Genomic DNA, 14,715 nt, shown 5'->3' with positions numbered 1-14,715 from the left:
AATTCCCATGCCAATGAAAGTGAATAAAGTTGGCATCTATGCTGCCCTATGGTTAGGTGACCTATAGCATTGAATGGTTTCATTTCTAGCTTTGAATAATGAAACCATGAAGATGAAGTCTCAAGGACGAATTGTCGTGCCTCAGTCAATCACCTCGATGATGGATCACGCAACGGAGTGATACTTGGTATATAATTGTCTAATCAGCAAATCTTTGCAAATTATTGATGGTTGAGATGTAGTCAAGTAACAAGGTTTAAAACTTTAAGAATTGTTCTATTCAGGACACACAATAGAAGATGGATCTATTTTTCACTTATTTGAACAAGATTTTATAATTCAAAAAATAAATAATAATAATTGAAATTTACAGCGAGTCCATCCTTTCTATTTTATATGCTTATTCTGTGCTATACTTTTAAGGACATAATAGAAAAACCCAAAATTTGAATTTAATACAAAGAGTACTTATGGAATAGCAATATATTCAAAGATTTATAATTGTGCCTAAAATAAGTACTAGAGGAAAAAGGTAAAATAGCAAAGAGTTTTTTTTTTTTTGGTTCCCCTTATCAAGATCTGGCATAAAGAGTGACTTCTAATACGTCGTTGATAGCACATACAATTACTCATCATTCTCTTTCATATTTAAAAATAGATTAATTTTCTATACATTAATAAATGTATACAGTATTAAATTTGAATGCATACTATTTGTTTCAACTTTTGAATTTTAAATTTAAATTAATATTAGTTGTCATGCATTCGAATCTAATAGCATATACAGTGTATACAGGATTAATTTTTAAACAATTATACATATTGTGGTGAATGAAAGTTGGGGGAGGCGATGAAGAAGGGACACCATATCAACAGTGTACATAAGTTTCAAAGAGAAAAATCATAAAGGGACTAAGAGCCTAAAGTCTTCGATTTGGGTCCTCATTGCGTCAATGAATGATTTCCCATCTAGTTCACGGGAAAAAACGCTTTTAAATAGTCAATCATACTAATTCTTCTGAAAATTGCTGGATTTTCAGGGGTGATAAGACTTGGCGCTGGAGTCATGTCACCATCCAGTTTTGGGGAAAAGAACGTTGCAATGGAAAGCCTTTCATTGCGCAAATTCGCAGTTGCCCGATGCTCAACACTCTTGTAAATCCCATTTGTCACAATCTGCATCTCAGTTAAAAAAACGTCACATTATTCCCAACTATGTACTACGTGGCATACATTCTCATAAAAGTTCAATTAGGCTCAATAATAGGATATGGTTAACAGGGTAATCTTGTGAGTCCACCTATAACTACTGTTATGCCCCAAAAACATTGGAGATAGAATTCAGAAGCTATACCTTGATAGATCCAGGACATGATTTGTAAGTAACTCGTGTAATTAGCATTGAAATCAAGACAAAAAGTAAATTCCTTTCTGAAAATCCAAACAAATTTGTTGGGGAAAAGAGCAAGTACTTTTTTCAAAACGATGAAAGGAAAGTAGTTTGAATTTTACCACTCGTACATCACAGGTAAGCAATAATTTGGAGGGTGGGGTGTAAGGGCATGTACAATACTAATTTTGAAGTTATTATGCCCAAGTTTTTTCAATATAAGACCTTTTCATCCATATATTTTATGCTTTTTTTGACTTTATAAAGATACGTGTTCTATTAAAGTAGTCAATATTCTACTAATAAACAACATTCGTTTAACTCTGACAAAGTAGCCAAAGTTAGAAGTTTAGGCACAGATTTGTCAAAAGTTAAATTTTGGGATGAAAGCTACAATTTGAGCTTGCCTCATTTTCTGGGCGGTGCAAGTTGATAATTAGTCTTACACATCAACCTAGTGTAGGCATACTAATCATAATCGGAAAGATTATCTCTTGAATCCTATTAAAATATGGGAAGGACATTCTAATTTCCATATATGTTCATAATTGTAGAAACCAATTTGAAAATATCTCATAAGGGAGGCCAAAAACTAGATAGATGTTGTAATTATATAAACAGAAAAGCAATTTGAAGAGATTGTTCATATTAACATTGCATCTTGGGAGAAAGAATTTTGAGCATGATTACCTCTAAAATGTCTCCAACATTGACTATGAATGCATAAGGAAGTGGTACAACAGGAACCCAAGCTCCAGCCTTTTTATTTGGAGGCCTTCCACTTCATTGACTTGAAGCACTATGGTAAGCCCACCAGCATCAGAGTGGGGGCGAAGGCCCATCACTAGCTCAGGTTGGGGACACCGAGGATAATTGTTCATCCTCATTGATTGCATCCCTTCTTGAAAAAGCATTGTCATATCTTCAAGCTTCATTCCTAATGCTTTTGTCATTTGCTCAAGGACCTTGATGGCAAGGATGTCAAGCTTCATTCCTAATACTTTACCACCTTAAACCTTAAAACTATGCACCTCACACCACCAGAAATCTAGTGAATATTTGAAATCTTACCTTTGTCAATGTTTGAAATCTTAACTTTGTCAAGAAAATTGAGTGTTATGACAATATTGCTCTTTTGTTGATGAAATTATATATAGTTTACTATTAATGCCCTTTTACTGGTGAAGAAAGTGATTTTTTAATTTAATCTCTATTTATTCTCCTCTAAGTCAAGATGTAATATATATTAGTCCTTATTAAAAATTTAGTTAAGTAATTCATAGTTGACTAATCTGACAAACAAAATATAACAAAAATATTCTTCTAACAATTTACATACTAAAAGAATAAAATATTACACTGTTAAGTGGTAAAGATCTTTTAATATTATAGATGATTTCAAAATTTTGCCAACTTTATTTATTGTTATTACTATATTATTTTTTTATTACTACATTATTTATTATTACTATTAGATTTAAAGTCCAATAAATTGAAAACAATGTATAAGATAAAAGAACATTAATTCAACATGAATTTGAAAAGACTTTAAGGATATTAAATTGAAAAAGCTTTTTTTTGGTTTTATTAATTTGATTTTTTGTATATTAGATACTATAGAGAAGATATAAATTTTTTAGCAACAAAATGGTAATAATGATAAATTATTAATCATTTCAGAAATGAAAGGGCATTAACATCCTTACACTCACTTTTTTTCTTATGACGTTAATATTTATCTTTGACTAGTTTTCAAGGGGCCAAGTATACAATTTTAAGGCTCGTAATAGTAAAGTCAAAAGTGTGCCTACCCCCAAAGCTTGGCAGAGCAGAGTGTGACTGACCCTTAGAACAAACAACGATGGAGCAAATTGAAAAGCATGTACTTGTCAATGGGGCAATTCACAATAAAGCCTTATATTTTTGCGAATCCTTACCTCTAGGATATCACCAACGTTGACTATAAAAGCATTAGGAAGTGGAAGAACAGGAACCCAAGCTTCATTTTCCTTGATTTGGAGACCTTGTACATCGTTGATTTGAAGTAAAATGGTGAGGCTAACAGGATCAAAGTGATGGCAGAGGCCTATGACCAGCTCAGGTTGAGGACATGGAGGATAGTAAGTGAGCCTCATGGATTGCAACCCTTCTTCTAAAAGCACTTCAATTTCTTCATGCTTCATTCCTAATGCTTTTGCTATTAGGTTGAGAATCTTCAAGGCAAGACTTTTGAGCTCTATAGAGTACTCTTGAAGACTTTCCCTAGGTAGCAGAACGAATAACATTTAAAGGAATATAAGGGTAACTAGCATAATATCGGTTTAGTATCATAACAAAAGAAAAGTAAATTTTGCGCACAAACTTCATTGTCAGTTTCTTTTTTTGCAGTGTTATTGGATTGATTAACATACATATAAACTATAAGGAGAACTTAGCATACCTAAGTCTAAGTATAAATTTAGATGTATATTATAATGAACTTAAAATCGTAATTGATTTGTTTTATTTTCAAATTGCACAGTGAATCAAGATATTTCAATAAAGCTCATTGTAAACATTTGTCGCGGTGAATTTGTGATTTTTTATTGTTCAACTTCATCTTTTATAATATCAGTAAGATTTTGACCTAAAATATCTTAGGCCATCGTCCTTCTCTCTTTCTTTTCTTTAGAAAAGATTTTCTAACTAAAACTCTCCTTCAACTCTTCTATGGGAGAGAGATCAGATTTTTCTAATCTTTTCTCATATGACGAGCCCTCTCTTTAGTTTCTTTTCATTTATGTGAATAAAATATCTCGTAAGATTTTCTAATGAGAGTTTCTTCTGAAAGAGCATAATTTGTTATTAATTTTATGGTTAATTTTCCTTTTTGTCCTTGCCAAATATTGTTTTAATTGTTGAAATATACTTATATTTGGTATTTGGACCTAATTACAGGAAGTGGAGTAGAAAGGTATTAAAAAGGGTGACTTTCTTGAGAAAATGCCGTGCACGTGAGAAGCCTTGAGAATCCTTGCAAATCCGGCTCCAAGATGTGCTAAACCAATGCCTTTCCTTTCATGACTAGTAGTTTACTAGCATTAGGAAACAAGAAAGAAGGAAACTTCAGTAGTTCCCTTATCTCTTTGTTTTCCTTATTCGGTGGAAAAACCAACGAGATGAGGGACTAGTCATTGTTTAGATTAGGGAGATTCTTCCATTATTCGTCTTCGTCCCGAGACCGGAAGACAGGAGATAATTCCTTCTTCGTGCCTTTACTCTTATTGCGTGAAACATATTAGATTGTTTTAAGAACAAAGTTTGATATTCACGAATTCTACTAATTCGCGTGGAAATTTCTCTATGAGGCGTGGCTAAGTTCCTCATCTAGTCGAAGGTCAACTTGAAGACTCGATTCCAAATATCTGTGAGATCGAATTATTTAACTTATTTCTTTTATTCATTGGTATTTGTACGTTTTCTAGCTTAACTTCTTAAATGTCAAGGGCCCGATATTCAAATTAACCTAATAATCTACTGCCAGATTAATTGATTGAATCCGTAATTGTTCAATTGATTAATACCAGTGGCGACTAGCGTGATTGGTTCCGTGTTAGGAAAACGCATGATCTAATTTAAACAAACCCTTGTAACGTGTTCGTTAGTTAGGGTTGGGCTTTCTAATTTTTAATGCAATCTAGAAATTAAATCCTACGGTCGTACCTAAGGTTACTTTTTGGTTAGAGAAATAGTTAACGGTCGTACCTTGATTATAAAAAAAGTAAGGAAAGGCTGGTTGTTTATCGTGTGTATTACAACTATAACCAATCTATTAATGAGTAATTGAATTATCTTTGCATCGATGATCAGTTGAATAAACCGTGTCTGAAATGTTGCACCTTTGACTAGAGTCGTATTGGTTATTGATTAATTCTTGTTTATTTCCATTAGTTGTTTCATTATTTAGTTAACTAGTTATTTTATATTCTCCAAAAATCCCCCATACTTCGGACTCTAGAAGAAACGAATTATCTCCAATCCCTGTGGATTCGACCCTACTCACTGTTGTATACAAAATTTGTATTTTTCTTAAGTAGGTAATTATTATTGCACAGGCTCGACACCTGTCAATTTTTGGCGCCGTTGCCGGGGATTGGTGCCTGATTAATTTGTTTCTTTTTGAGTTCATCTTATTTTTATTTCTATTTTTTTCTCTTATTTCTTTTTTTTACTAGTTTATGGCCGCTGATATTTCGTATTTTGGTGATACACTGGATTTTATTCCTACGAAAGGAAATGAAGCTTGTGTTTTTTCTGATATGATCAATATTCAGATTCACTAAACTTTCTTATAGACAAAATGGCTGCTGCAACTTGTGGGATTTGTTATGCCACAGATCATTCAACCAGTATGTGCTCTGAATATCAAGATTATTTGAATGCCTATCTCAAAAAGTTTGGAGGTTTTTCACCCCAATCTCGAACGTGGCATGACCCTTATTCAAATGGGTATTCAAATGGGTATGATCAAAGATGGTGGGACAACTCCAACTTTAATTATGCACCAGACTCAATCGATTTTCAACATCAATATCAACAGCAACAGCCATCATCGATGTCAGAATTGCTCTCATAGACTAATATTGACCTTGAAAAAGATGAGAGTGCAATTATCTGGACAAATACCATGGGACTGCAAGAGTTTCAAGAAAACGGATCTAAAGATGCAGTTGAAAAGGAAGTTGAAATGCAAGAAATGAAATCCCAATATCAACTCATCCAAGTGAATGAATCCTGTGAACAATCTCCAAATGCGGTGACATTTTCTCCATTCCTTAATCAATATTCTCCTGACTCTTATTCTTCAATTTCTGTTAGTGAGATTGATTTTATTATACCATAAAATTTTGAATTTCATGACAAGAATAAGTTAAGAGTAGCGATGCCAAAATATCTTGAACCAATAAATGCGTGTGATGGAGGAGTGAGTGGAGAATTCAGATTATTGTTGACTTGTTTGGCGCCATCTACTAATCCGTGGAAAACCATAGCTCGTGTATTCAAGGATTACTCTATTTACAAGGGCTATCAGGATTATATAGAGAATGAAACACTGAAATGAGTCACAAGATTTTATCCTCCCTGAACAAACATGACAATGTCTAGCCAAATACGTTAAAGAAAGGCGCTTTTTGGGAGGCAACCCAAATATTGGTTTTGTTTATATTTTTCGTTGTTCATTGCTTTAAATTTGTCGTTTCTCACTTGGGTACTAGTCGATCTTGATATTTTCCTCCACTATGACCAGGACAGGTAATCTTGGCATGCCCACGCAAGGAGGGTACGCATTAATCTTGCAAGTCTCAACCTCATGGTCAGGAGACTTTTGCAAAACATGGCGTGCCCACGTAATGTTGATAAAACCTCAATTGTTCGCAACGCAGGCAGGTCAAGGAATCTTGACGTGTCCACGTAAGGAAGGCACGCGTTAATTTGCAAAAAAATCACCCTAGAATCAGATTACTTTTCCAAATCTTGGCATGCCCACGCAAGGAGGGCACGCGTTAAATTGCAAAAAACAATTCCCAATGTCAGATTTCTTTTTCCAATCTTAGTGTGCCCACGCCTAACGCAGTGGTTCTAAAAAAAAATTCTTTTCTTTTCTCTTCCTTTTCCTTTTCATTTTCCATTTTCTTTCTCTTTTCTTTTTCTTTCTTCCATCCTTCTTCATTCGAACTCCACCGCTGCCAACCATCAACTTACGTCAAGCTCCCCAATCATTTGCCCTCACCCGTAACTGTCCACGGCCCCTACAGTTATCTGGAAAGTTTCGTTGTCCCTTTTGTTTCGTATTCTATTCTTTATCTCTTACATTGGGGATAATGTAAGATTTATGTGTGGGGGGAATAGTATATTGATATAATATTGGAAAAGTTCAAGTGTAGGCATTTTTGTTGGAATTTTTTGTTTGATTTTGTCGAATTTTATCCAATTTTTGCCTATCTTTATGCATATTTGTGAGTGTTCCAGATAAACGATGGTTAGATGTCTCAAATTTTTCTATTGCTAAAATTTTATACGCTAAGGAGCTAGGTATGACATGGTTAAGTTTAAGAGTATCTCTTTGGTGAATATTTGAAATTTTGTGACTTTTGCACTTTTTGGTTAACTTCTCTAAATATTGTAAATATTTGTTTGGCATTTTTATGAAAATTGGTTTAACTATTAATCTTAATTCTCCATATTTAAGAATTGAAGTGGGCTGGTGTGATCTTTAATTTTATTTTTGAGGCTTATTTGAATCATGTTTGGCTAAACTCCGCTAGTATCGTTGCCTAGTAACCAGAGATATTTACAATAAGTGTCGATTTCCGCGTCAAAAAACGAAAATAGCTATGAGTATGTGGTTTTTGAACGATGATGGCTAAGTAACCGGGCTCCTTCATTTAGCCAATATTGGAGTCCGCGTCAAAACACGTAAATGGCTAAAGACTAAGCATTTCACCTGAAAAGTTACACTTTTGGCTAGAGTCGTATTGGTTATTGATTAATTCTTGTTTATTTCTATTAGTTGTTTCATTAGTTAGTTAATTAGTTATTTTATATTCTCTAAAAATCCCCCATACTTCGGACTCCGGAAGAAACGGATTATCCCCAATCCCTGTGAATTCGACCCTACTCACCGCTGTATACAAAATTTATATTTTTCTTGAATAGGTAATTATTATTACACAGGCTCGACACCTGTTAATTTTTGGCGCTGTTGTCGGGGACTGGTGCCTGATTAATTTGTTTTTCTTTTTGAGTTCATCTTATTTCTATTTCTATATTTTTTTCTCTTATTTCTTTTTTTTTACTAGTTTATGACTGCTGACATTTCGTATTTTGGTCATAGACTGGATTTTATTCCTACGAAAGGAAATGAAGCTTGTGTTTTTTCTGATATGATCAATATTCAGATTCACTGAGCTTTCTTATAGACAAAATGGCTGCTGCAACTTGTGGGATTTGTTATGTCACAGATCATTCAACCAGTATGTACTCTGAATATCAAGATTACCTAAATGCCTATCTCAATAAGTTTGGAGGTTTTTCACCGCAATCTTGAACGTGGCATGACCCTTAATCAAATGGGTATGATCAAAGATGGTGGGACAACTCCAACTTTAATTATGCACCAGACCCAATCGATTTTCAACATCAATATCAACAGCAACAGCCATCATCGATGTCAGAATTGCTCTCATAGACTAACATCGACCTTGAAGAAGATGAGAGTGCAATTATCCGGACAAATAACATGGAACTGCAAGAGTTTCAAGAAAATGGATCTAAAGATGTAGTTGAAAAGGAAGTTGAAGTGCAAGAAATGAAACCGCAATATCAATTCGTCCAAGTGAATAAATCCTGTGAACAATCTCCAAATGCAATGACATTTTCTCCATTCCTTAATCAGTATTCTCCTGACTCTTATTCTTCAATTTCTGTTAGTGAGATTGATTTTATTATACCAGAAAATTTTGAATTTCATGACAGGAATAGGTTAAGAGTGACGATGACAAAATATTTTGAACCAATAAATGCACGTGATGGAGAAGTGAGTGGAGAATTCAGATTATTGTTGACTTGTTTGGCGCCATCTACTAGTCCATGGAAAACCGTAGCTCGTGTGTTCAAGAGTGACGATGACAAAATATTTTGAACCAATAAATGCACGTGATGGAGAAGTGAGTGGAGAATTCAGATTATTGTTGACTTGTTTGGCGCCATCTACTAGTCCATGGAAAACCGTAGCTCGTGTGTTCAAGGATTACTCTATTTACGAGGTCTATCAGGATTATATCGAGAATAAAACACTGAAACGAACTACAAGATTTTATCCTCCCTGAACAAACATGACAATATATAGCCAAAGACATTAAAGAAAGACGTTTTTTGGGAGGCAACCCAAATATTGGTTTTGTTTATTTTTTTCGTTGTTCATTGTTTTAAATTTGTCGATCTTGATATTTTCCTCCACAATGACCAAGACGGTAATCTTGGCGTGCCCACGCAAGGAGGGCACGCATTAATCTTGCAAGTCTCAACCTCATGGTCAGGAGACTTTTGCAAAACATGGCGTGCCCACGTAATGTTGATAAAACCTCAATTGTTCGCAACGCAGGCAGGTCAAGGAATCTTGACGTGTCCACGTAAGGAAGGCACGCGTTAATTTGCAAAAAAATCACCCTAGAATCAGATTACTTTTCCAAATCTTGGCATGCCCACGCAAGGAGGGCACGCGTTAAATTGCAAAAAACAATTCCCAATGTCAGATTTCTTTTTCCAATCTTAGTGTGCCCACGCCTAACGCAGTGGTTCTAAAAAAAAATTCTTTTCTTTTCTCTTCCTTTTCCTTTTCATTTTCCATTTTCTTTCTCTTTTCTTTTTCTTTCTTCCATCCTTCTTCATTCGAACTCCACCGCTGCCAACCATCAACTTACGTCAAGCTCCCCAATCATTTGCCCTCACCCGTAACTGTCCACGGCCCCTACAGTTATCTGGAAAGTTTCGTTGTCCCTTTTGTTTCGTATTCTATTCTTTATCTCTTACATTGGGGATAATGTAAGATTTATGTGTGGGGGGAATAGTATATTGATATAATATTGGAAAAGTTCAAGTGTAGGCATTTTTGTTGGAATTTTTTGTTTGATTTTGTTGAATTTTATCCAATTTTTGCCTATCTTTATGCATACTTGTGAGTGTTCCAGATAAACGATGGTTAGATGTTTCAAATTTTTCTATTACTAATAGTCGAAGTAAAGAGTTATAGCTATTTGAAAATCACTGCCAGAGCAATACGGGACACAATTCCAGTTTTGGTAAAATTTCGAAATCTCAACATTTACTCATCCAAATCACGTAATTTTTTGTGAAAATTTTCCACACAACCTATATTACACATCTACATAAAAAATAAGTCAATTGGACCACAAAAAAGTGCACCAAAGTGCATGGCAATAGCAGGGGCAAAAAGGGTAAAATTCCCTTTTCACTTCCTTTGAGCTTTCTTCCACAATACAACTTATTTTCACTAGATTAAACACTAATCCAACATAAATAATATCAAATCTCATCAAATCAGTTCATCAAGCCATTGTGGGATTTCATAAAACCCACTCACAAGATTTTCAATAATATAAAGCTACCCATGTGGATCTATAAGCTCACAAGTGCAAGATAACTTCCATAAACCAAGATTTAAGAAGTTGATCGTTGTTTACCTTTGTAGGTAACTAAAACAGAAAATTTCGGTCCTTGGAAGCTAAAGAAAATCGTGAGAAGCAAGCCCTTTTCCTAGCTTAGGTTGATCTCCAAGTGATTTGCAAGTTGTGTGTAAATTTTAGAGAGAAAAGGTGCAAGATTTGAAGTGGAATAATGACGGGTTTGTTCTTCTTCTTCTTGGTGAAGCTCAGCTGCTATAAGGAAGAAAGGAAATGACGTTTCTGATGAAGAAGCTTCCTTGTGAAGCTTATAAATTTGTGAACAAGAATTGCTCCAAAAGTCAACTAGGAATAGGGCGCGTACGCGCGCGTTTCATGCTCGATTTCTCTCGTGTTTGTTTCACTAGTGCACTAAACCTTTAATGCACTTATATTCATACTATTATTATTCATTCTTAATAGCCTCAAAATAAAGGTCTTAACTCCATCAAATAATCGCGCGTGCGAAACTCATAACTCTGATTTATGCGCGATAGAGTGAAATTTCTAATAAATTCTTATAACGATAGTATCACTAACTAATACTTGAGTATTTAAACGTAAAAATACCTATTTTAAGACTAATGTATAAGTCTCCAATTTTTCAAGTTTATTATCCTCTCGAATCGATTATTGTCTCCAAACGCGCATTCACTATTCTCACTTAACGAGCTTCCAAAAAATTAAATTTTGAAACAAGTCATTTTAAAAATATAAGTAAGTCATAGTTCCATGTAATTGGGTCTAAAAAGTTTGAAATAAAATATTCGGAGCAAACGGGCAATTAAATATTTAAATAAGTTAGTAACAGGAGTTTAAAATAAGTAAAGTTTTGCGAGTCCTCACAGAAAGGAAATGAAACTTGTGTTTTTTCTGATATGATCAATATTCAGATTCACTAAGCTTTTTTATAGACAAAATGGCTGCTGCAACTTGTGGGATTTGTTATACCACAGATCATTCAACCAGTATGTGCTCTGAATATCAAATCTTTGAGTATCCCTACCGATTTTGGAGCTGCTCTGGTTCGAGACACTGGAGAAACCTTGACTTCTGCTGATGTGAAACCCCGATCTAGACAACCAAAACTCTATGGCTTAGGCAGCGGAAATTTGACCCAACTAATCCCTAGAAGTCACGAACAATTTTGATATTATTTCAACGCGTAACTACTCGAATTAACGAACCAAATTGGAGGTAGTAGAACGCCACAATCAAGGAGATACTCGATTGATAAGTTCGGGTGAATAACTTGAGAAGATTCTCAAGTATTCAAAGGCAACTCTCTTGCCAAAGAGAAAGTGAAAACTCACTAATTGTATTTAATAGTCAAAAACTCATCCCAAACAAAGAGGAAGTGGGGCTATTTATAGCCCTTACAAGCATTAACCCTAATCCAAAAGTTGACCAAACTACCCTACATACTTAAGAAAGATTTTGGGCCTTACTTACTAACAAATGGGATGCAATTAAACTATCTTAATTACCTAAACTTTTTAAAACGAGAAATAACCAAAATCAACGAGGAAAATCAAGTAATCCTACTAAACTCATAACCAACTCTACTTGACTTTGTGTAATCTGCACAAAAGAAGAGATGCTAAACAAAGCAAAGGTGAGTTCGTTAGAAAAATAATAGGCCCTCTTTTTTTCTAGTTCATCTTAAAAGGGAAATTCCAGATTCTACTTCTTGTCCTTTACCTATGGTTCATTCATCACCTTTGCCTTATTTTGAGCATGTTACTAGCACTAACTCTTGTTGCTCTTACGTAGATCTTGACGAGGAAGGACTAGCACTGGACTCTCAAGTTGAATCAATGGGTGGAAGAAATATTGAAGTGTCAAAGGGAGTTCTCACATTTAAATCTTGCTCTAAACCTTCTTACTATTTAGTTAATAACGTTCCCTTATTTCTTTATCCAATTTCTGAATTGTTTCAAGTTGAAGGTTATTTTGTGTTTGTAGCTGGCCAAAATTTTCCAACTATGACTAAAGAGTTGCAACCTGATTTCGTGCTTGTTCCAGATGCATGTGGCGCAAATGTATGTGATTTAAAAGGAATGCGTCTCACTTCATTGTTGCCGCTTATGCTGGGTGATGCACACAAATGTGTCAACCACAATCCGAATGCTACCCCTACCTCCCTGGGTCATGTTTATATGGGTGTACAACACGGGTGGTTCAGTGTCCTACCTCCAGCTTGGAAAGTTGAGTCGATTCAGCAATGCCTAGGGTCGAACTGTACCATCTTGCACAACCAGATTCGGGGCTTTTTTAGTTACAACGAACATCGTTATCAAGTGCACGTGAATGCCCATACTCGAAGACAAATTAGAGAGCTTTGCGTTGCAACCTGGAACGTTCACAAGCCTTACACACGTTCCTTCTTACCTTGGCGAATATCCTTGTTCGAGAGGCCCTTGAAGTTGACTAAGAGACATGTGCACTGAATTATATTAATCATAACATGTGCAAGTGTTATTCAATCAAAGAGGGCCAATATGTGGAGAATTGAGGCGTCAAACTGGCAACTCTTGTTAGTATCATTCATCTCCATCCAGATTTGAGGACAAATCCTTCTTAAGAGGAGGGGACTGATGTGTGCACGGATGGCGAGATGGATAGCGGCTTTAACTCAAGACTCTCATAGAGACCTCGAAGGTTTGAAGGATTTTAATCGGGTTATCTACACCATGACCCAAGCCCATGAAGAGTCAAGTGGGCCTCCAAATAAGTTGGCCGAATAGGGCCTTAGGCCTTAGTAGTTATTTAGCAATTGATTAGTGTTTAAGTAAGAGCATGGGCCGGCCCATCTTGTCCCAAGACCATTGGCCAACTTTTCCCTTTCCTAGTCCCTTTAGGGTTTCAGTCACTTTAGCCTATAAATAGGCTTGCTTTGTAAGGTTTTAGGTAGACGTTTTATCAATAAAGTTTTGCATATTTTCGATTCTTTTTGAGAGAGAGATTCGACCCCTTTACTTGCTTTGGCAAGGGTTTTGAGCAGTCTTGCGTCTCGTCCTAGATTGTTCTACCGACCTATCCCCTGGAGTATCCACCTTCATTGGAGTCGTCGTCCTACCGTCTTGAATCAAATCGTGTCGTCCGTTTGGTTCTAGATCCCGCAATTCCAAGCGTTGGACATCCTCGCTAGATCCTTGGGCAAATGTGCTACGTGTCTCGAAACGTGTTGATCGAGGAACGTATCATCTGCTCAGCCCCCACCTCACACTGAATCACAAGCGGAAGCTCAAGAGAGGGAGGCACAACAAACTCTTCCTCCTCCCGTTCCATGACCACCACCTCCGCCGCGATCCAAGTGGCAAGAGCTCCTCAATGCCATTTGCTGTATGGAGACACGAGTCGTCGAGCGCATTGACCAGACGGAACGGATGATGACAGAGCAACTCGACAGACATGATCACCGTTTTCGTGCTATCGAGGATCATTTCAGTATCCGTCGGTCACCTACTCCGACGCCTCAGCATGAGGAGGGGCATATTGGTACTTTACATGGTCCTCATGGAGCTGAGGAGGCAGTAGACCCTCGTTTCGATCAGCTATGAAGATCCTTAGCTGATTACATCTTTTGTTGCTTTATTTTCCTTTTATTGTGTTCGGTTTAAACTTTGTAGTTTTCATATTGGATTATCTTGTGCTACTTATGGTTTTTCGTACCCTTTTGTTTCAATTTGGACAGAATTTTGATGTTTGGGAGGATTAATGGTTTCAACTTGCATCACCACTTCTATTGAGGGGAGTACTAGTTTCTTTTACCTTCCTCTACAATGAGGACATTGTCAATTTTAAGTGTAGGGGAGGGATTACTTTATCTTATGGGGTGATTGTGTTTTGGAATGCATTATTTTATGGGGTGATTGTTTATGGCTTAAAAATGTTGGAAGTATATTTGAAAATATTGTCATGAGGTTAATTTTCATGAAAATGAGGTTGTTGGCAGGGAGTTTTGCCCATTTTTATGGGAAAACTCTGTCAAAATTTTTCTAAAATATTTTCCAATATTTCAAATTAATGGCAAAAAATGTTCAATTTTAAGTATCTAATTGTTCCACTGGATAAAATATTATATGTATATGGGGAATGTTT

At 35.7% G+C, this 14,715-nt stretch overlaps 1 protein-coding gene and 1 pseudogene across 1 annotated transcript; both read right to left on the bottom strand.

Moving 5' to 3' along the window:
• Positions 1 to 738: 738 nt before the first annotated feature.
• LOC113782530 lies at positions 739 to 2,382 on the bottom strand (annotated as a pseudogene).
• Positions 2,383 to 3,279: 897 nt separating this feature from the next.
• On the bottom strand, positions 3,280 to 3,757 carry LOC113782529 (protein SRG1-like). The gene is made up of 2 exons (XM_027328419.1): positions 3,753 to 3,757; positions 3,280 to 3,652 (listed from the first exon to the last, which is right to left on the bottom strand). The coding sequence occupies exons 1-2, from the start codon at positions 3,755 to 3,757 to the stop codon at positions 3,280 to 3,282; spliced, it is 378 nt and encodes a 125-aa protein (XP_027184220.1).
• Positions 3,758 to 14,715: the final 10,958 nt, after the last annotated feature.

Source organism: Coffea eugenioides, chromosome 9 (genome assembly GCF_003713205.1).
Source record: "Coffea eugenioides isolate CCC68of chromosome 9, Ceug_1.0, whole genome shotgun sequence".
Classification (NCBI taxonomy): domain Eukaryota; kingdom Viridiplantae; phylum Streptophyta; class Magnoliopsida; order Gentianales; family Rubiaceae; genus Coffea; species Coffea eugenioides.
The sequence above is the reverse complement of the archived record's forward strand: the minus strand, read 5'-3'. Positions and strand labels throughout refer to the sequence as shown.